The sequence below is a fragment of the Panthera uncia genome, chromosome X (genome assembly GCF_023721935.1).
Source record: "Panthera uncia isolate 11264 chromosome X, Puncia_PCG_1.0, whole genome shotgun sequence".
NCBI lineage: Eukaryota > Metazoa > Chordata > Mammalia > Carnivora > Felidae > Panthera > Panthera uncia.
Window position 1 is genome coordinate 83,471,451 of NC_064817.1, and position 24,006 is coordinate 83,495,456.

Here is a 24,006-nt window from a genome sequence, read left to right on the forward strand (position 1 = left end):
ATATGTGATACTGTGTATTTCTTATCGTGTCATATCAAGAGGCACATCATATCAAGTTATCCTGCTACTAGTGATATTAAATTTTATCAATTGACTAAAGTGGTACTTGTTTGTGGTATGTAAATTATACTTCAATAAAACTGATTTTTTCTTAAAAAAAAATAACTCAGTAACATGCAGTCTGTATTTGGTCCATTCCTTCTAGCATATTTTTTCTGCCAAGAAATGATTGACAGTTGAAATATTTATTAAATGAGGTAATGGGGCACCTGGGTGGCTCAGTCACTTAAGTGTGCAACTCTTGATTTTGGCTCAGGTCATGATCTCACAATTCATGAGATTGAGCCCCACATCAGGCTCTGTGCTGACAGTGCAGAGCCTGCTTGGGATTCTCTCTCCTTCTCCCTCTCTCTGCCCCTCCCCTGCTCGCTTGCTTTCTTTCAAAACAAAGAAATAAACTTATTTAAAAAATATTTTATTTTTTAATAAAATATTTTTAAAAATAAATAAATGAGGCAAGGTATTCAATTTCAGGGTAAGCTTAATAGAAGTGCTCTTTTGAAATTTTCTTAATTGTGGTTCTCTAATTCTATAATTCCTTCTATAATTATTAGCTGACATGTTTTACAAAGACTTTTCCCTGTACCTCCCATTTCTCTCTAGAGTAGCAGAGATTTTCCCCCCTCAATGTATCATGGTAATCCACTTATTGATACTCTTTTTTTTTTTTTTTAATTTTTTTTTTTCAACGTTTTTTATTTATTTTTGGGACAGAGAGAGACAGAGCATGAACGGGGGAGGGTCAGAGAGAGAGGGAGACACAGAATCGGAAACAGGCTCCAGGCTCCGAGCCATCAGCCCAGAGCCTGACGCGGGGCTCGAACTCACAGACCGCGAGATCGTGACCTGGCTGAAGTCGGACGCTTAACCGACTGCGCCACCCAGGCGCCCCGATACTCTTTTTGATGTTCAAACCATCCTAATTTGGCCAATAGAAGCCCATTCAAGCACCATCTTGCGTTCTTATATAACCTCATTAGTTTTGAACAATCTCTTTTCTTGCATAAAAAGTTCCAAACTCACCCTGTACATTCCCTGCCTGAAACCTGAGATCAGATATTTCCCTAAGAAGCCTTGGTTATAACCTTTAATGGGAATGGTACTTTTTTTTAAGTAGGCTTGACGTACACCATAGAGCCCAACATGGGGCTTGAGCTCATGACCCTGAGTTCAAGACCTGAACTGAGATCAAGAGTTTGATGTTTGACTGAGTCACCCAGGTTCCCCTAATGGAAATGGTGTTTAAAAACCAAGATTTAGGTGCTTGAGGTGCTGTTCATTGCTATTGGGGTTTGTCATTGCTTCTTCGACCTTTCTTTTTTTTTAAAGGGGGAGGAGCAGAGAGAGAGAGACAGAGAGAGAGAGAGGGGGGCAGACTTCGCACTGTCAGCACAGACCCAATGTGGGGCTCAATCTCACAAACTATGAGATCATGACCTGAGCCAAAATCAAGAGTCAGACACTTAACCAACTGAGCCACCCAGGCATCCCTGCCTTTTCTATATACAGAAAAAGGGAACAGGAATTCATACTAATATTTGCAATTCAAATTTACAATACAGGGGTGCCTGGGTGGCTCAGTCGGTTAAGCATCCAGACTTTTGATTTTGGCTCAGGTCATGATCTCATGGTTTGTGGGATCGAGTCTCATGCCGAGCTCTGTGCTCTTAGCACAGAGCCTGCTTGGGATTCTCTCCCTCTCTCTCTGCCCCTCCCCCACCCACATGCACACATGTGTCTCTCTCAAAATAAACTTTAAAAAATTACAATACAAATATAAAAGGAAGAGAAAAATATCTTATATCTCTTTTATCTTTCAATGAAAATCTTGGTTTCCATTATCATTACTATCCTCATGCCTTTTCTTTATCCTACAATATACAGGATGACAATAATATTATTATATTAGAATATATATAAACACAATACAGCGCATTATAATTGTGAAACTAACAATAGCCTCTTAAGAAAGTTTAAGATTTCTCTGCAGTTCTTTTTATCCTTAAGATTACATCCTAGTAAGAACGTACTGTCAAGAACACATGTTCAAAAATCTGAGCTGGATTATGTTATAAATTAGTTACACGGGTTTGTTTGGTTTCAATTTGTATGTATTCGATTTTAGCACTTGTCTTTCTTCCCATTCTTTTTGGCTTCTTATTTTTGAGTATTTAAACTTTTAGATAGTTAAAAAAACCAAAACTAAACTTTTAGATAGTATAAAAAAACCAAAACTATGTCAAAAGGTATACTTGGAGAAGTCCTGCTTCTTCCCTAGCTCCTCCACCTCATTCCTATACACCCCCTAATTTCATGAGTTTCTAGTTTATTCTTCACACACTTATTCTTTAGTGTTCCATTTTATAAAAACAAGCAATTAGACTTCTTGAGAGTTAATGTATACATTCCGTCAGTTAAGCAATACCCCTATAACCAAACTCTCATTTGAGTGTGGTCATGGTGCACAAAAGCTGACTTGCATCACGTTTTCTACTTGTAATAATGGATACCTTCATGTACAAATAAACTCCCACCTGAATTCTCATTAATCCACTGTAGAGAGTCCATATGAGCATTCAGAATTTTGCAGATCTGCTGGAGCTAAAAACACACACAAAAGTTTTAGATTATGATTATTCAGATACGGTAAGTAAAACAAACAAAAAATTGAAATTACGAAGTAACTTTTCATTTCTTTTGGTAAGAAATGGATTGAAGATATATAAAATATTAATGACTTTTTGCTCTTTCATATTTGTAATGTTCATTACATCTTCATATGACTTCAATCTAACAATTTTCTAACTGTCAAGAAAGATGCCTATAATTCAATAAGACACTGACTACGACATAAAAATAAGTAAAAAACATTAACAGATATTTCACAAGACAAGAAATTCATATAAAACTTAAAATGTTACTTTTTTCAAACAAATCAGCAGCTTTTTATTGAGGTACAATTGACAACATTTTATTAGTTTCAGGTGCATAACATAATGATTTGATATTTATATATATTGTGAAATGATCACTACAATAACTCTTGCTAACATCCATCACCATATGTGGTTAAACACATTTTTTCTTGTGATAATAACATTCAAGATATAATTGCTTAGCAATTTTCAAATATGCAACACAGCATTATTAACTATAGTTACCATGCTGTATACATTACATCCCCATAAACTTATTTTATACCTGGAAGTTTGTACCTTTTGACCACCTTCACCCATTTCACCCACTGCCTACTCCTTGCCTCTGGCAACCACCAATCTGTTCTCTGTATCTATGAGCTCATTTTTTTTGGTGCCGGTGTTTTTCAATTCTACACTTAAGTGAGATCATTCGATATTTGTCTTTCCTGGTCTCACTTATGTCACTTAGAATAATGCCCTTGAGATCCATCATATTGTTTAAATAGCAAGATCTCCAAGTCAGCAATTTTTAATAAATGGTAATACTCAGTTGTCAAGTGTATGGAGAAAACAGGTACATTCCTATATAGCCCACAGTAATAAAAACTGACCCAACCCTTCAAAATGTAAATTTTTACAATATATATCAACAATCTTAAAATATTCATATCTTATTCTACTTCTAGGAACCTATCCAGAGGAAATAATCAAATCTACACATAACTGGTCATTACAGAACAATTTTATAATGGCAAAAATTTGGAAACAATATCTCTACCAATTTAAAAAAGCAATCCAATATATTATGGTAAAGTCACCTCTAATGAAATATTATAGAGTCATTAATATTTTCAAAGATTTCCAAAGTTTTCAAAGAATGCTTAAAATTTTGAGAAAACACCATGAAAGAATATTAAATACAAAACTCTATATATGTTTGCTTCCAATGCTGTTTAAAACAAAAGGAGAATTTTTACCAGCACAGCAAAAAGACTTGGAAAAAACATACCAATGTATTCACAGGGTACTGGCAATATAGGTTATTTAATTTTCTTTATAGATTTCCACATTTTCCAACCCTAACACATTGAATAAGTGTATGTATTAAGTTTGTAATGAGACACACTAGACATTTAAATTTTTAAAAATATTTTTGATGACTATTGTAGTAAAGTCCAGGATATAATAGGAAGAAATGAAAATGTTACACTTAAAAGAACAGTATGTAGTGAAAGTAGCAAATTTAGTGTGTTTTAACATAATAAATAGAAATACAACTTGTACTAGGAACAATGAATTTTTTAAATTTTTTAACATTTATTTATTATTGAGAGACAGAGAGAGACAGAGCATGAGCATGGCAGGGGCAGAGAGAGGAGGAGACACAGAATCAGAAGCAGGATCCAGGCTCTGAGCTGTCAGCACAGAGCCTGACGTGGGGCTCGAACTCACAAACCAAGAGATCATGACCTGAGCCAACCAACTGAGCCACCCAGGCACCCCAATGAGATTTTTTTTAATGTTTGTTTATTTTTGAGAGAGTGCATGTGGGGGAGGGTGAGTGAGAGGGGGATGAAGGATCTGAAGCAGGCTCTGTGCCAACAGCAGGGAGCCTAACGTGGGGCTTGAACTCACAAGTGGCAAGATCATGACCTGAGCCGAAGTCGGCTACTCAACCTACTGAGCCACCCGGGAAAAATGAGTTTTTGTAAGACAATGTGACTGAATACCATTTGCCGAAATATGGATTTACTTAATAAAAATTTCAGGTATTAGGTTTTCCCTCCCATTCCCAACCCCCCAAAAAGTAAAAACAAAGGTAAATCCCATCATTGTGAACATTGTTAAACATCGTTGCTATCTTTCTACCCTGGTGTATGGCCCAAGGTAAAGGAGCTCTGTTGATCTAGTTATAATAAATTATCTGCAAGAATGTTATTGTTCAGCAAATGTGTTCTCTGCTTCTTGTCCAATGATTTATGCTATCTGAGAAAAGAGATGAATTGTTGCTGATCTCTTGCTTCTTTTGTCCTACTATCAAGCAGCAATTATCTTTAATTCACTTATCTTAAACATCTCAATCACCCTTGCCAGGAAAAACAAAAATAAAAGACTCACACCTTTTACTCACTGCCACCAAAATAAAGTAAAACAAGGCTAAGTAAACCAAAAGGATAAGGATAAGATTACAGGCCCCTTTTACTTGCTCTGTTCAGAAACTTCTCATATTTTAATTTAACACAGAGAGACTAGACAGCAGGTCGGCCTCATGAGTAAATCTGCATGTATTTGTCTATGCATAAAAATTCTTTTATAAAATAATTTTGGATTTTATAATCATAATGGTGACCTAATAGTTCATAAAAAGAAAACTTATTTTCTGTCAACTCGCTATCATCTATGTGAACACAAGGAGACGGTAGCATGGATAATCCCAGTCTAATTTGTATTTGTCTTTGTTCAATTTTAGATTCACCCAAAGTAGAGAATGGCATAATTTTTATAGTTAGAGGGTACTTCAAGATCATTTGGTCCACCCTTGACATTTTGCAAAAGAAGGAGCTAAGATCCAGAGATTAAGTGACTTAAATAAAATTCTAATGCTTTCCTAAACTATGCCATGCTGTCTCTTTATAAGTAAAAAAGTTAGTAATGTGTACATAGATAAAGAACTATCTGTATGATTGGACAAAGAGCTTACTAAAGAATAATCACAATATACTGCATATCCTTTGTCCTCACCTACCCAGATCCTGGTCCCACTCCAAATTATAATCAACAGATTGAAAGTACAATAGGAGTTCCCACAATGGAAGATTCCTCTTACCATTACTGCCATGGAGTGGGAGGGGGAAAAAGAACTTCATTTAGCTGCTACGACAATAGGGAAAGGTAGAGGAAATAAGCTCTTTAATTGGAGCACAGATAAAGGAAACAATCCTTTCTCATGGCCAAATTAACTCAAAACATCTCAATTCTCTAATTGGAGGCTCAGCTTTATTTTCCCATGCTAAAATACACTTACATTATAAGTGAAGTAGGATTCTATGAGGCAGACAGAAACGTAATGACCACATCAAACAAAATTTCTATGGAAAAATATATTTTAAGACTCAAATGGCTGACTTATCAAACTTTTGAGATAGATCCCAGTTATAAATTAAGGATGGCCTGGATACACCTAATAAACTCAAACATATAAACTCACAATTATATGAACACATAGAAAAAGGAAGGAGGAGTTAGCCAATGAGTAAGTGGACAGAAAAAGTAAGTACAGGGACATATTTAGCTGTGTGAAGACCAGGGAGAAAACCCTGAAAATTTAGGGAGGAAAGTCATTTTTTTTTACCCTCCTAGGAATAATCACACAAAAAAGTCATAACCTTTTCTGCTCATAAATATTTCCTGCCCCACTAACTACACCCCAAAGTTCAGATCAACAACGGCAGGTAAGGAGCACAAGAGGACAGGACAAGGTGACTAGCTAAAGGAACCCACAGAATGCTAATTTCATACTAAATCTTGCTTGTCTAAATAGACAAAGCAGTTAACGCACCCGGTCAGTGACGTCTGCAGGACTTCCAAATGTATTCAGGTTTTCGATAATGTCCTTGAGATCTTGGGCCATTCGCTTCAGCTGAGCATCTATATTTTCTGCTAATTTGTAACTGAAAAAGCAGGTAAAAAAAGAGATTACAAGAAATGCTTTCTCCGCTACGTCTTGTTACTGACATACAAAGATGATGCTGCCAGCTGGATTTGCACCAATCCCCCCCCTTCTAAGTAGGTCTCAGTTATGACAAATTACTCATTTTTATGTAGGCAGCATTCACAACCTTATTATTACCATAGTCTAAAAAGACTCCATAGGTGAGGCCTTGTATCCATCTTGCCATTTTTATAGTCACCTATTTACTCTCTGGACAATGTTCCAGGGAGCTCTGAAGCAAAGAAACTCTTTTTAACTCTTAAAATAAACTCCTAAGTCACTTAGATACATGGGAAGTTATTTGGTGTTTAGCAGTATTCAATAAGTGCTGAGAGGTCTTTAATGATTTTAAATACTAAATTCTCAAAGTAAAACCTTATATATATCCACCATTCAATTAAAGATGTTTTGAGAAATGAGATTAACAATAATTAAAGGCAGATAAACCTGTTACACATTCACAGCAAATATTAGTTGGCTAAATTCTCAAGAGTTCCACCCAAATTATTTACACACATACATACACACTTACCTAGTCAATAATATGCTTATGGATTAAAGTGGTAAGAGTTTTTCAATCTTTTTTTTTTTTTTTAATATTTTTATTTTTTTTTTTTCAACGTTTATTGATTTTTGGGACAGAGAGAGACAGAGCATGAACGGGGGAGGGACAGAGTCTAGAGAGGGAGACACAGAATCGGAAACAGGCTCCAGGCTCCGAGCCATCAGCCCAGAGCCTGACGCGGGGCTCGAACTCACGGACCATGAGATCGTGACCTGGCTGAAGTCGGACGCTTAACCGACTGCGCCACCCAGGCGCCCCGAGTTTTTCAATCTTAATGTCTATAAAGATTAAAGGATTCAATTAGATTTATTCATAGCTAACTATTGCCTTTCCATCCCAAAGTAGTTAAATAAAGGTAATTGGTTGCCTTGATTGTTGAAGATCTTACTAAAGATTCCATCACAATATAAATCTGACTACACAAAAACAACTGGAAAGGAACTAATGTTTCAATTATTCCCTCAAATTACAATTAGGAACCCATGGCCAAAAATGTAACTCTATATGCTTCAAAAAATGGCAGAATGCATAGAAAGCAATGCAAAAAAAAAAAAAAAAAAGATTCACAAAGGTGGAAAGACAAAGCAGGGAAACAGAACTAAGGTGCATACAGATTAGCTATACTTACCATATTTAATGCGCCTACAAAAAGTTAATTTGCAAGCCTTTAGAAAATAAGCTTAGTCTTAACTCATGAATAAGCCATTACTAAAGGTAGTCTGATTTGGTCTCAGTCTGGTTTATGTAGCACATTCAGACAAGTTTTCCTAACAATACTTATTATTTGGCCTGATTACCAAATTTCAGTTGCAGAGAGATGAAGTTACAGTGGAAACACTGGTAATGTTAACAACAAAACTGAATCACACACAAATATATTTAGCCCAAGACACTGACAAAAATCATTCAATTTCTGAAAGCTATGCAGCCTGCCCCCAGATTAACAAATTGCCTTTATAATAGCCAATGATTTATCACTGAAGCAATTGCATGAACATTAGGTTTACAAGAGTCAATATAAATAGGAAACCATAAATATCTCACAATACTATGACACCACACACATAAAACTGGTATTTCTAGTTTAAGAAAAAAATTGACAAATAGAAAAACTTTACTGTGGTCATGTATAAGCTTGAGATTAATAAGTGTACACAATGCTATAAAACAAAACTGCCAGAATGATTACTTCATTTTCAAGCATCGTGAAAAGATAAACAGAAAATAGTCAAATAAGTTGATAAATGGCAACTACAAGAACTTGTCCTTTCCTACCAATTTTTATTCCTTGTCTTTCAATTCTTTTTTTTTTCAGTAGCTAAGTTTTTGCCCCATTGCTTGATCTTTATTCAGTTACTTACGTCTTCCCAGGCTCTGCATCTTCATGCTGCAGATAAGCAGCCCCACTCTGGTCCTTCACAAACTCCTCTAAAGGGGTCAAGAGATCTTCTAGTTCCTTCTGCTGTGACAGGATAAAATCCAATTCTTGTTCCAGCCTGAAAAAATAAGTCAACGGAAGGGCTTATGAAAAGAATTGGGAGTGGCAAAATAAAGTTGAAAAACTAGAGCAAGGGGGAAAAAATGGACAAAGAAATCGATCTTTAATCTTTCAACCTAGAGAGTCTAAGGTTCTACCTTTTCTGATCCAGTTTCACTTTTTCCACTTCTCCATGCAAAGTAGTAATCTATAAACGAAAATAAGGATATGATAAGGCAAATATTTGAATTTATATTTAATTTTAAAGCAATATTAATTTTCTTATGCACACTTCAAACATAGGCAATTTACTAAATCAGGGCACTCATTACATAAGGAAAAGATTTGTAAGTTGATCATCAAATAGTGGAATAGAAAATTACCACAAAACACAGGTCTATATTCTTGTGTTCATCTGAAAATGTTTGTACAATACACGTAGAATAGTGAGACTATCTTCTTACCTTCTCACCATTCTCAATCAGTGTACAGTCCCAAGCATTGACCTGAGTGGCCTGGTGAAGAAAGTACCTCTCTTGATCCTCTAAATCAAGGCTCCATTTGTTTATCAGACCCTCCAGCTGACCATATGTCATCACAGGAGTTACGATTGCACTAAAAAAGAGGGATGCAAAGGGATACAGGTGTGCTTTTTTAAAAGGGCCCATGCACCCCAATGTTTATAGCATCGCTATCGACAACAGCCAAAGTATGGAAAGAGCCCAAATGTCCATCGACAGATGAATGGATAAAAGATATATATATACGTATATATATATATATATATATATACGTATATATATACACGTATATATATGTAATATATATATGTAATATATATATATACGTATATATGTATATATATATATAATATATATATATACATACACACACATACATATATACACACAATGGAATATTACTTGGCACTCAAAAAGAATGAAACCTTGCCATCTGCAACAGCGTGGGTGGAACTAGAAGGTATTACGCTAAACGAAATTAGAGAAGGACAAATATCATATGACTTCACTCATATGTGGAATTTAAGATACAAAATAGATGATCGTAAGGGAAAAGAAGCAAAAATGATATAAAAGCAGAGAGAGGGACAAAACATAAGAGACTTTTTTTAAATGTTTATTTACTTTTGAGAGAGAGAGAGAGAGAGAGAGAGAGAGAGAGAGAGACAGAGGCGTGAATGGGGCAGGGGCAGAGAGAGGGAGACAGAGAATCTAAAGCAGGCTCCAGGCTCCAAGCTGTCAGCACAGAGCCTGACGTGGGGCTTGAACTCACAGACTGTGAGATCATGACCTGAGCTGAAGTCGGACACTTAACTGACTGAGCCACCCAGGCGCCCCAAAACATAAGAGATTCTTAAATATAGAGGACAAACTGAGGGTTGCTGGAGGGGTTGTGGGTTGGGGGGATGGGCTAAATGGGTAAGGGGCATTAAGGAAGACACTTGCTGAGATGAGCACTGGGTGTTATATATAGGGGAGGAATCACCGGATTCTACTCCTGAAATCACTATTGCCCTATATGCTAATTAACTGGGATGTAAATTAAAAGAGAAAAAAAGAGGAAAGAAAAGGGGAGCCCATTGTGGAAACAGGCTGAGAGGAAAAGGAGATTTCTTAGCAGAAGAACAAATTAAAGTCCTCAGGAAAATCTAAAAAAAAAAGAGGGATGCAGTATGATCATATGATCATACTTTTAACTGTATTTTTTGAATGAATAACATAGGAGGACTTAGAGAAGAAAAGAGCACATGAGGAGTTTTTCAGACCTGCTCCCCAACAAAATCATCATAGCTGGTAAAGATTATTTTAAAAACAACCATTCAAAATCTTGGAAATTATCCTAGAGGAATATGGCAAATTATAAAAGCTCTATTAAGAAATCTACTAAATCTCAGTAAGAACAGCTGAAGTCTGTGCCACACCTGCTTCCTTCCTTCCCCCTCAGCTCAGCATGATGCAAGCTCCCTTCTGGGTGCATGTGGCCAAAGACACAGGACTCCCTCTTCCCACAGCTCTTAATCAAAACGATCCATTTCCGGTCTAAGTAGTATCCACAAAACAGAGTAGGGAGCTGATCTTCCATCCTCCACTGGGCAGAACCGAACAGAACCATGATTCCCCTGCTGGGTGGTATCAAATAGGCTAAGCAGGTGGCTGAGTTTCCATCCCATGACTGGTGGAACCAGGCAATGCCCTAATTCTTCTGCTGGGGCAGTGTCAGCAGGGCTAAGCAGAGGTAATCATCAATTCTCTGCTCGGCAGACGCAGGTAGTGTTCTATTCCCTTCCTCTACCAGGGTCTTGTCAGCGAAGGCCAGTGACAAGCTGAATCTAAATACCCACCCAGCAGCAATCAAGACATGATAAAGACAGGGTTAGTTACCATTAGGTTCCCCCACTTGTCACTAGTGTCAGTGAGACCCAATGGGGGGCTAAACTCCATGCCCACCTGGCATCATCACTGAGAATGAACAAAGTAATGCTAGTCTGCACTCGGCCCCACTGCTCCCCAGAGCCTGTGTCAGTGAGGCCCAGTAGGGAACTAAGCTTCCATACCAAGCCAGCATCAAGAGGCTGAATGAAATTGGAAGACACAGAATAGTTGATATCCTGCTTCCTCACTCCCTTTGTGTCAGTGACACCCAAAAGGAAGGTGAAATTCTGTCTCCACCCTGCAGCACCTAAGTGGTTAGTCCCCCACTTCCTCTTATTTTGGGGACCCAGCGGCCCATTGAGGCAATGAAGTGGTGGGACCCAGTGTCCCACCTTCTTGGGGAATGAGTCAGCAGGGCTGAGAGGGTAGCTGAACTTCCACACCACTCATGTGCATTGAGGCAGTATGAGTCAGCACCCCACTTTCACTGGGGTGGTGTGGGCAGGGTCTAGCAGGAAGCTGAAGATACAAATACACCCAACCCCTGCATTACACCCCAACAAAAGGATTACCTGATTGAAAAAAATTAAAATAGGACCTGGACTCTCCTAACATGATAGACATAATGTCCAGGATGCAACTGAAAATGGTCTGTCCTACCAAGAACCAGGAAAAATCACAACTCAAGAGAGAAGACAGTCCACAGGCACCGACAGCGAGAGGTGTCAGATGTTGGCATTCTCTGAAAAGAATTGTAAAGCAACCATCGAAAAATGCTCCAAACAAGCAATTATGAATTCTCTAGAAACAAAAGAAAAAGAGAAAATCTCAGCAAGGAAACTGAAGTTATAAAAAAGCAATTGAATGGAAATTATAGAATTGTAAACTAAAATAAAGGAAATAAAAAGCTCACGTGAAGGGTTTAATAGTAGAGTGAAGACAACCAAGGATAGAATCAGCAAACTTGAGAGTAGATCAATAGAATTTTCAGAACAGCAAAGAGAAAAGAGACACAAAAATTAAAAAAAAAAATCTAAAGAACCCAAAGGACAACAATTAAAGTGGTAACATTTGTATCATTGGAGTATGATAGATTAGAGAGGAAAAGACAGTATGGGACTGAAAAAGTATTCTGTAAAATAAAGGTGAAAACTTCCCAAATTTGGCAAATGATATAAATCTACAGATTCAAGATGCTGAGCAAATCCCAAAGTGAATAATTCAAAGAAATGTGCACTAAGACACCTAATACTTAAATTTCTGAAAACTAAAGATAAAGAAAGAAAAAAATCTTAAAGGTAGCCAGAGAAATAACACATTACTTAAAAGGTAATACCAATTCGAATGACAGCAGATTTCTCATCTTAAACCATGGAGGCTAAAAGGAAGTGTCACAACATTTTTCAAGTACAGAAAGAAAAAAAAAACAAAACTGTTGACTACAACTTCTCTATCTGGTGAAAATGTCCTTCAGAAATGAAAGGAAAATAAAGATATTCCCTTGCAAGTTTTTTTGTCGCTGGCAAACCTACTCTTGAAAATTGGCTAAACTGGGGGCACCTGGGTGGTTCAGTCAGTTGAGCATCCAACTTCAGCTCAGGTCATGATCTCACGGTTTGTGAGTTCGAGCCCCACATCAGCTCTATGCTGACAATGCAGAGCCTGCTTGGGATTCTCTCCCTCTCCTCTCCCTCTCTGCTCCTCCCCCACTCGTGCTTTCTCTCTCTCTCAAAAATAAATAAATAAATAAATAAATGAAAAACAAAGAAAAAAGAAAACTGGCTAAACAAACAAACAAACAAAAGAAACGAAAACAGAAGGCAGCTTTGGAACTTCATAGAGGAAAAAATGTCATAATCAACAAAAAGGGTAAATATAAGACTATCCTACTTCTCATGAATTTTAAAAATCATATTTGATGGCTGAAGTAAAAAGTATAACACCACATAATGTGGTGTTCAGTGTACATGGGGGAAAAACTTGAGACAAACTTAAAAGATAAGAGTAAAGGGAGCTACATGGAATTACCAAAGTGGTAAAATGTCAACATGACTAGACGATTATAAGTTACATATGTATACTGTAACACTTAGAGCAACTACTAAGAAAATTAGACAAAGCAATACACTCAGAAACACTATAAAAATAGAACAAGGGGCGCCTGGGTGGCTCAGTCTGTTAAGCGTCTGACTTCGGCTCAGGTCATGATCTCATAGTTCGTGAGTTCAAGCCCTACTTCAGGCTCTGTGCTGACAGCTCAGAGCCTGGAGCTTGCTTTGGATTCTGTGTCTCCTTCTCTCTCTACCCCTCCCATGTTCATGCTCTGTCTCTCTCTCTCTCTCTCTCTCAAAAATAAATAAACATTAAAAAAAAAGAGCAAAATAGAACCCTAAAAAAGGTCTTAATATCCCACAGGGAAATTACAAAACAAAGAAAAACAAAAACAGAAGTAGCAAACAAAAGACAAATAATAAAATGGCAAACTTAAGCCCAAACATACCGATAATTAGCTTAAATGTAGATGTGCTAAATATACCAACAAAAAGGCAGAAATTGGCAGAGTGGATAAAAATTATGACCCATCAATGTGCTATCCACAAGAAACTCACTTCAAATATAAAGACACAAATAGGCTGAAAGTAAAACGATGGAAAAAGATGTACATGCAAGATTAATTTTAATGGCTATATTAATAACAGATGAAGTCAATTTAGAACAAAGAAAATGACCAAAGAGGGACGTCGCATAATGATAAAGGAACCAAAGCACCAGGGAAGGCCAACAATCCTAAATGTGTAAGGCAACCAACAGCAGAACCTCAAAATACACAAAAGCAAAATTGATAGAGCTAAAGGGAGAAACAGACAAACCCACAATTCCTGTTGAGGACTTTAAAAAGCCACTCTCCACGACTGAAAGGAGCTTTAGAGAGGAAAGCTGCAAGGATACAGATCTGAAAATACAACAAAGCAGGATCTAATCATCATACATAAAACACTCCTCCCAATAGCAGAGAACACAATTTCCAGGTGCCCATGGAACATTTCACCAAAAAAGACTAGATCTTCAGGGTGCGTGGGTGGCTCAGTTGGTTAAGCATCCAACTCTTGGTTTCAGCTCAGGTCATGATCTCATGGTTCATGAGTTCAAGCCTCACCTCAGGATCCTTGTTGACAATGTGGAGCCTGCTTGGGATTCTCTCTCCCCATCTCTCTCTCTGCCCCTCTCCCCACTTGCGTGCACGCATGCATATGCTCTGGCTCTCTCTCTCTTCCTCTCTTTCTCAAAATAAACATTAAAAAAAGAAAGACTGTATCTTCATCATAAAACAAACCTGAACAAATATAAAAGGACTGAAGTCATACAGAGCATGCTCTCCAACTATAATGGAATCAAAACTAGAAATTGATATAGAATGAAAATAAAATCTCCAAGCACTTGGAAATTAAACAACATACTTCTAAATAATCTATGGGCCAAAGAGTAATTCACAAAGGTAATCTGAAAAGTAGACAGAATTGAATGAAAATAAAAATAAAACATAATAGAGTATGTGGTACACAGCTAATGCAATGGTGAGGATATTTAGAGCATTTAATGCTTACATTAGGAAAAAAGAAAGGTCTCAAATCAATAATTTATGTTCATTACTCAAGAAACCAGAAAAAGGGCAATATGAACTCACCACAGAGAGAAAGAAATAATAAATAGTAGATATCACTGAAATTGACAATGAAAACAATAGAGAATAATCAATCAATAAAACAAAAGCTATTTTTTTAATTAAAAAATTTGTTTAATATTTTTATTTATTTCTGAGAGAGGGAGCGAGCTTGAGTGGGAGAGGGGCAGAGAGACAGGGAGACAAAGAATCTGAAGCAGGCTCCAGGCTCTGAGCTGTCAGCACAGAGCCTGACACGGGGCTTGAACTCATGAACCGTGAGATCATAACCTGAGCCAAAGTTGGATGCTTAACTGACCGAGCCACCCATGTGCCCCCAAAGCTACTTCTTTGGAAAAAGATGAATAAAATTGATAAAAGAAAGGTATAGGTCACCAACATAAGAATTGAAAAAGCTATTAAAAGCACAAGAAGGAAATACTACAAACTTCGTACTCATAAATTTGACAACTTAGAAAAACAGACCAAATGAAAACCACACACTACTAAAACTCATGAAAGATGAACAGATAACCTGAGTAGTCCTAAAACCAGTAAAGAAATTAATTTGTAATTTAAAAGCTCCTGCAAAAGAAATATACAGGCCCAGAGGTTTCACTAAAGAATTCTGCCAAACATTCAATAAACACAATCTGTTACACAATTTTACACAATTCCTTCTATAAAAAAGAAGTTACTTCTCAGATCATTTTATGTGGCTAGCATAATCCACATATCAAAACCAAAAACAAAATAAAAATGAAAGAAAACAAAACTACAGACCAGTATCTCTCAAGAACTTAATAGAAAAGTCGTCAAGCAAAATACTAGCAAACTAATCCAGAAAAGTATAAAAAAATTATACACCATGACCAAGTGGGATTTATCCTACATTTGTGAGGCTGGTTCAACATTTGAAAATCGATCAATGTGGGGCGCCTAGGTGGTTCAGTGGGTTGAGCATCTGACTTCGGCTCAAGTAATATGAGTTTGAGCCCCGCATAGGGTACTGTGCTGACAGCTCAGAGCCTGGAGCCTGCTTCTGATTCTGTCTCCCTAGCTCTCTGCTCTGTCTCTCTCTCTCAAAATAAATAAACATTAAAAAAAATTGAAAATCAATCAATGTCATTCACCATATCATTATGCTAAAGAAGAAAAATCCTAAAATATTGTACCAATTGAGGCAGAGAAAACATTTGACATAAATATGTCCAACTGATTTATGACAAAGATGTGAAAGCAATTCAGTGGAGGAAGCTGAAGACTCCCTTTCAACAAATGCTGTTGGAAAAATCGGACATCCACAGACAAAAAAAGAAAATGAAACTTACTCTAAACCTCACACTTTACAGAAAAATTAACACAAAATGGATCCTGATTTAAATGTAAAATGTAAAACTGTAAAACTTTTAGGAAAAACTGAGAATCTTTGGGATCTAAGGTTAGGCAAAGAGTTCTTAAACTTGATATTAAAACACGATCCATTAAAGAAAAAACTAGACCTCATCAATAAAAGTTTTTACTCAGCAAAACTCCCGGTTAAAAAGATGAAAAGGCAAGTTACAGAGTTAGAGAAAATATTTATAAACTACATATCTGAAAAAAAACTGAATCTAGAATGTAAAAAAACTCTCAATACTTGAAAATAAAAAAAGAAATTCAAGTAGAAAATGGACAAGACATGACATGAACAGACACATCATCAAAGACAGACATGCTGATGGCAGAGAAACACATGAAAAGATGTTCAACATCACCAGTCGTCAGGGAAATGCAAATTAAAACTGCAACGAGATATTATTTCACATCTATTAGAAGGGCTAAAATAAAAAAATAGTGACAACATCAGATCCTGGTGATAATGCAGACAAGCTGGGTCCCTTACACATTGTTGTTCGGTGTGTAAGATGGCACAGCCACTCCGGAAAAGAACTTGGCAATATATTAAAAAAAATAAATAAACACACAACAACCACACCACTCAGTAACTGCACTATGGGCATTGATCCCAGAGAAATGAGACTTACACTCACAAGAAAAAACCTGTACACAAATGTTCCTCACAGCTTTATTTATAACTGCCAGAAACTGGAAACAACCTAGGTGTCCATCAACAAGTGAATAGTTCAATTATAGTTCATCCACAATACCATGGACTACTTCTCAGAAATCAAAAGGAAGAAAGTACTGATACACATGACAACCTTATCTTAAGGAATTATGACTAGAAAAACAAAACAATCCTTAAAGATCACATAATATACGATTCATTTGTATAACATTTCTTTAAATGTCAAGGTTATAGAAATGGGAGAACAGATTCCTTATTGCACAGGGTCACGAAAAGGAGGGGAAGGTAGTGAGTGTGGCTATAAAAGGGCAACAGAAAGGATCCTTGTGCTGATGGAACTGTTCTATACCTTGACTATATCAATGCCAATATCCTGGATGTGATACTGTACCTCTAGCATAGCAAGATGTTATTATCGGGGCATACTAGGTAAAGGACACAAAGAATTTTTTGTATTCTTGCCTAGAAGTACATGTGAATCTACAGTGGTCTCCAAATAAAACTTTAATTTAAAAACCCAAACAAGGGGTGCCTGGGTGGCTCAGTTGGTTAAGCATCCCACTCTTGGTTTCGGCTCTGATCATGATCTCATGGTTTGTGAGTTTGAGCCCCACATTGGGCTCCATGCTGACAGTGCGGAGCCTGCTTGTGATTCTCTCTTTCTCTCTCTCTCCCTTTCTCTCTCTCTCTGCCCCTCCCCCACTCACTCTGTCTCTCTCTCTCTCTCTCTCTCTCAAAAATAAATAAACTTTAAAAAAGTAATAAAAAATAGGGGCGCCTGGGTGGCTCAGTCAGTTGAGCATCTGACTTCAGCTCAGGTCATGATCTTGCGGTCCGTGAGTTCGAGCCCCACGTCGGGCTCTGTGCTGACAGCTCAGAGCCTGGAGCCTGTTTCAGATTCTTTGTCTCCCTCTCTCTCTGACCTTCCCCCGTTCATGCTCTGTCTCTGTCTCAAAAATAAATAAACGTTAAAAAAAATTTAAAAAAAATTTAAAAACCCCAAACAGTTAGAGAGGGACATGGTATAGATTCTAAGATTATAGGTTCTGGAACTCAACCGGCTGAATTTTAATCCTCGCTCAACCATTATCAAGTGTACAACAGGGGCAGATTATAAAATTTGTATGTGCTCCAGTTTTCTCATCTATAAAATGGGAACAAAATAGTGCCTACCTCATAGGGTTATTGGGAAGATTAAATGATATGATGTTTGTAAAGCATTGTCACATTGCTAAATATTTAGTAATTTAAAAAACATTTAGCACAACAAATGTTAGCTATTATTAGTAATAGTAATAATAGTATTATAATGGTAATAAGACAAAGGCATGTTGTTAATTGTTCAATTTATGAAGCTACAGAAATCCTTTATCTGCTCCTTTGACGGAGTAATTTACCTAAAATTCAAACACTATTCTACAGCTATATAAGCAAACTATACTTTGTACATGATAAATAAAATGAAATTCACACAAATTTTCAAATAAACAGGCTTACTTAACAGTCGAAGTAAAAGGTATGGAATTAATACCGACTGGAACAATGCTATTAATCCCAGCTGATGCCAGTGATCTTAGATTCAAAGTAAAGCCACTGGTGGTTGTGGTAGTCGTAGTGGTAGTAGTGACAGTGGTGGTGGTCGTTGTTGATGCTGTAGCTGGAAAATAAAATGTGTGTTATCAAGAAATGAGAGACTTATTTAGTCCTTGATCATTCAGGATAAAAACTATAGTAGCATCTATTTTTATTTATTAATTTTTTAATTTTTTATTTTATTTTCAAGAGCAAGAGAGACAGAGCACGAGCAAGGGAAGGCAGAGAGAGGGGGAGACACAGAATCCAAAGCAGGCTCCAGGCTCTGAGCTAGTCTGCACAGAGCCTGACGCAGGGCCCAAAGTCACAAACCTCAAGATCATGACCTGAGCCAAAGTCGAACGCTCAATCGACTGAGCCACCCAGGGGCCCCATTTTTTAATTTTTTGAAAAATTTTTTTATTTATTTTTGAGAGAGAGAGGCACAGAGTGTGAGCAGGGGAGGGACAGAGAGAGAGGGAGACACAGAATTGGAAGCAGGCTCCAGGCTCCAAGCTGTCAGCACAGAGCCCGACGCAGGGCTCGAACTTGGGAACCACGAGATCAGGACCTAAGCCTAAGTTGGACCCTTAGTCAACTGAGTCACGCAGGTGCCCCTACAGAAGCATTTTTTTTTAAATGTGAATATGAACTCAAAGTTGTATGGATTTGCACTTAACATTGTTATAATATGAAGCGATATACAGCAGGCCAGATATCTGGGTTATCTCTTCTGCCAAAAATTAAAAATCCTGGATATATTTGTAGAAAAATAAAATTTACAACTTAACCAGACCTGTAACCATTAAAGAAATTGAATCAATCCTCAAAGCTCTTCCCATAATAAAACCTTCCAGACCCAGATGACTTCGCTGGCAAATTCTACTAAACTTTCAAGGAAAGAATAATTGCAATCTTATACAAACTCTGTACATCTATACTTTTGTACACTTACATGAATAGATCTGTGTAATTAATTCTTAGAAATGAAATTGCTGGATCAAAGGGTCAGCATGCCGTAAGTTTTAATATATCTTGCCAAACTGCCCAACCAAAAAGATTTTGCCAATTTACATTTCTATCAATAGGGGAGAGCACCTGTTTCTCTACATTATAGCCCATACTAGGCATATATCTTTGCCAGTCTAATAAATAAAAGTCTCTCAAAGTTTCATCTACAGCCCAGACCTCACTTCTATGTGTCTTTTCCTATTGCACCCCTACTAGAATTCCCAGCCCTCTCTAGATGAAATCCTCAATATACTTCATGGCCTAACTCAAATTCTTCCTTCCTGGTATTTGTCACCCACTTCTCTTCCACTCCACCATTATCCCTTGGTTTTGTGAAACTTCTATAGCACTTTTGGTTTTTCCTACACACTGAGCACTTAAAGAACAATTCACAGAAAAATGTGCCTGGTGGGACCTGAAAATGTTCTCTTTTCTTCTTTTTGGTTCTCTGTATTTTCAAATGTTCTCAGTAATTAATAGATGATGCTTCTGTAACAAGAAATTTGTTATAAAAATATATTGTAACACATGTACACAATTGTTTGTTTTACATTAGCCCTGCTTTCCCAATTAGCAGTATTTTCAGGTTAGTGGCTGTATTAGATAAATACATAAATCATGGTGCCTGCCAAAATATTCACAGCCTATACTGAGGGAAACTGGCCTACTCTGTTCCTGCTGAGGGGCCAAGCTCAGATATTCCTTCTTTATTCCAAGAATTCTGTCCTTTGCTCCTGATTCACAGTCAATTGGGACAAGGGTGGGCATCTGAAGTACGGTATCCATCCCATATACTACTGGCAGCTTATACAAGGGTCTGGCATAGAAAACTCTAGCCAAGCAAGGATAAAATAGGTCAGCATCTCATTTTCAAAAATTTATAACTATGGAAAGAATCAGACTATAGGTAGAAATATGGAAATATTTCCAAAAATATGGAAAGAATCAGACTTTAAGCAGAAATTTGGAAGTATTTCCAAAAGTGTAGAAAACATCAGACTATAGGCAGAGGTGGATTGAAAGGACCTATAGAGATCACACATGAAGTAGAATTAAGGAGTCTGAGCAAGCCAAAATTAAGAATAAGCTAAAATTGGGGTGCCTGAGTGGCTCAGTCAGTTAAGCGTCCAACTTCGGCTCAGGTCACGATCTCGTGGTTCATGAGTTCAAGCCCCGCATCAGGCTCCATGCTGGCAGCTCAGAGCCTGGAACCTGCTTTGGATTCTGTGTCTCCCTCTCTCTCTCTGCCCTCCCATGCTCGTGCTCTGTCGCCCTCTCTCTCTCAAAAATAAACATTAAAAAATATTAAAAGGATAAGCTAAAATTGTAAGGTATAAAAAGAGGTAAGGAAACCAATGGAAAGTTTAAAAAAGTAAGGGTAGACTAAGGGAGAAGAGCTGAATTATGTTTATGCAACAGATTCAGGAGGTCCCTAAAAGTTGCCTTTAGAACAACTCTTAAATTCTGATTTCTTTCAAGTTCAGTGCCAGGACAATACCTGTGTTAGATTTCTAAAAGATTCCATTTCCCTTTTGGCCACAAGAATCCTTAAAATAATTTCCCCATTTTTTGTGTTAGCCTTTCTGAGGGTGGAATGAACACCACAAGGAAAGACCATATCCAGTCACAAAGGATCCCTGGGGTCACTTATCACTCCAAACACTTGAGAAGATTACAGACTGGATCCCATGTGGCATTATTTACAATCATATGTCATCATAATTTTCACTTGAGAATAAAAATCTTATCTGAAAAGAAATCCTTCCCCAGAAATACTGAAACTTAATGACACTATCAAGACCCCTCCTGTATTGATTAGTTCAAACAGAAAAACAGAAAAGCAATTAAGAAAAAGAAAGAGTCCTTCTTATAAAGCTTTTCTTCACCCAAAGATTTTTTTTCAAAAAAAATAGTAATCTGTTTTGGGGCACCTGGGTGGCTCAGTCGGTGAAGTGTCTGGCCTCAGCTCAGGTCATGATCTCACGGTTTGTGGGTTCAAGCCCCACGTCGGGCTCTGTGCTGACAGCCTACTTCAGATTCTTTGTCTCCCTTTTTCTCTGCCCCTTCCCTGCTCATGCTGTCTCTCTCTCTCTCAAAAAAAATAAATAAGCATTAAAGAAAGTAATCTGTATTTCCTGACATGGACAGATGTGCAAAGATGATATATAAGAAAAATAATTGTAGGATTATGTGTGTGTGTGCATAATTATCCCATTTTTGCAAAACAAATAAATTCAATGTGTGTTTGTATGTGTTTGGAAAAAAAGGCTGGAAAGATAAATACCAAACTATCCTTTCTAGAGACAGTGATATATGTACACACAACACACACACACACACACACACACACACACATCCGTGTGTGTGTATGATTTTTATAAAAAGAAAAGCAAGCATCATCACTACCAAAATATCTGCACAAAGATGTTGAGTGATACCTTCAGGAAATTAATACCTGTCAGCCTAAACATAAAAGCATCCTGAGTCACAAAAAAAATGGTATGATTATTTTAACCTTTTAAGACAGTATTTATCTTTGTTCCTTAGCTTTTATGGTATTTTAAAAAGGTATAAATTAGCTCTGGCATAGAAGATAATACTCAAATGCCAACAGTATTTCAATTCATACACAAAAAAGCAATGGATTTGAGAATGAAAGTTCCATCACAGTCTGATTTTGTAGGTTATGACTTTGGTCTAAACTAAATGCAGCCATCTTTACATTATCTGTGTAGTAAAAGGGAAGCACAGTTCTATAAATACTAAGACATAACTGCCTATCACATTTGTATTTAAATAAATCTCATTCTGATGTTCTTAAAGATGGTTATATAAAATAGTGAAAAGATCCTTTAAAACATCCTACTATCTGATTTTCCTATCCAAACAAACATTTTCCATACAAAAGATAAGACTGATAAAAAGCAAGCTTTCTTGGGGCACCTGGCTGGTTCAGTCAGTTGAGCATCCCACTCTTGGTTTCCGCTCAGGTCGTGGTCTCACGGTTCATGGGTTCGAGCCCCACGCTGGGCTCTGTGTGCTGACAGCATGGAGCCTGCTTGGGATTCTCTCTCACTCTGTCTCTCTCTGTCCCTCCCCTGCTCATGCTGCGTGCTGGTTTTCTCACTCTCTCTCTCTCAAAATTAAAAAAAACTTAAACAAAAGAGTTATTATTAAAAAAAAAAAAAGCAAGCTTCTCTTAAAACTTGCTGATTATACCTAGGGCAGAGAATAATGCCAAATGGCTATAAATTTGCAGACAGACACTTGAAAGCTGCCCTACAAGGCTGATCTGTGAGGTGAAAAGTCTGAGCAAGTAAATATGCTTGGGGAGAAGGAATGGTAAGTAGGGGGAAAAACTAACTCTGGGTTAAGGGTGTCAAGTTGAGACATCTGATGGGGAGATGGGCATGTAAGGTAATGGTAGATGCAATGGCGATAAGGGGTGGGTTAGGAGCAAAGGTACCAGTTTGCAGGAAGGAATCTGAGACCTAGCTAGGGAGGGGGTGAGTTATGGCAGGGTCCTCAAAGCGCATGCAAATTCTTATTTCAGTGACTCTACCCATGGCTGAAAGAATCAGTTCTTTGTTCAGCATTTTAAAGGGGGAAATTATGGGCTATGTTATTTGCAAATATGGTAACTTTTAAAGTTCTCAAGACACACCCTTCACAACTCTCATAGGTTAGCTAGTTGCCTAGTACACAGTAGAAACTCAGGTAGGTATCAGTCATGCAAAAGAATAAATAGATGGTGGACCTCTCTGGTTAGGAATAATTTCTTTAAATTTAAAAGAGATTGACTTTTAATTTATGCCAGGTTTGAAGAAAGAATCGTTCAGCCTCAAGTAAACTTTAAAAAAAATTTTTTTTGAATGAGCACAAGTGGGGGAGGTGCAGAAAGAGAGTGGGGACAGAGGATCTGAAGCGGGCTCCATCCTGAAAGCAGCGAGCTGGATGTGGGGCTCAAATTCATGAACTATGAGATCATGACCTGCACCACAGTTAGATGCTCAACCAACTGAGCCACCCAGGTGCACCTCAAATAAACTTTTAAAATAAGACAAGTAAAACTTTCCTAAAATGGAGTCTGACTTAAATGGTAGGTTTAAGTAGCAACTGACTCCTAGCCACCCCGCTCATTATAAGGCAACGACTGGCCAAGTTCTCTTCAACCTACAACCTAACTGGCTCCTAACTGGCAGAAATAAATTTAGGATGGAAACTCTTGTAATCAGCTTTAGGATAGGGTCAACTTTAATGCAGGTCAAAACTTAGATTAAGTTCTAGGGAAAAATAACTATCAATCTCAATCTACTGGGTCAATGTAAACACTATGATCAATAATAAAAATTCTTAAATTGAAAAGTTGACAAGAATTTGATAGCAGCTTTAAGTATGGTCATATCAAAGGACTAGTATCATCGGTATCAGATGTCTCACTACACTTTGGCAATCGTCAGTACTGGTGTACCTTTTGCATACTATGATGAAATGATCAAAACTTACTCAGATGATACTAAAAACTACAGAATGCAATGTACTTACTGCTTGTTATACAGCATACTT

General features: G+C 37.3%; 1 protein-coding gene across 2 annotated transcripts in view; it reads right to left on the reverse strand.

The window, feature by feature from the left end:
- The window catches only part of NUP62CL (nucleoporin 62 C-terminal like), an 87,024-nt gene that overhangs the window by 26,991 nt on the left and 36,027 nt on the right, over positions 1–24,006 (reverse strand). For both annotated transcript variants that reach the window (XM_049644735.1, XM_049644736.1), the window contains exons 4-9: positions 18,355–18,514; positions 9,197–9,347; positions 8,891–8,940; positions 8,617–8,751; positions 6,538–6,649; positions 2,595–2,661 (exon numbers count right to left, since the gene is read on the reverse strand). In XM_049644735.1, the coding sequence (XP_049500692.1) occupies positions 2,595–2,661; positions 6,538–6,649; positions 8,617–8,751; positions 8,891–8,940; positions 9,197–9,347; positions 18,355–18,514 (675 nt within the window). The remainder of the gene's footprint in view (positions 1–2,594; positions 2,662–6,537; positions 6,650–8,616; positions 8,752–8,890; positions 8,941–9,196; positions 9,348–18,354; positions 18,515–24,006) is intronic.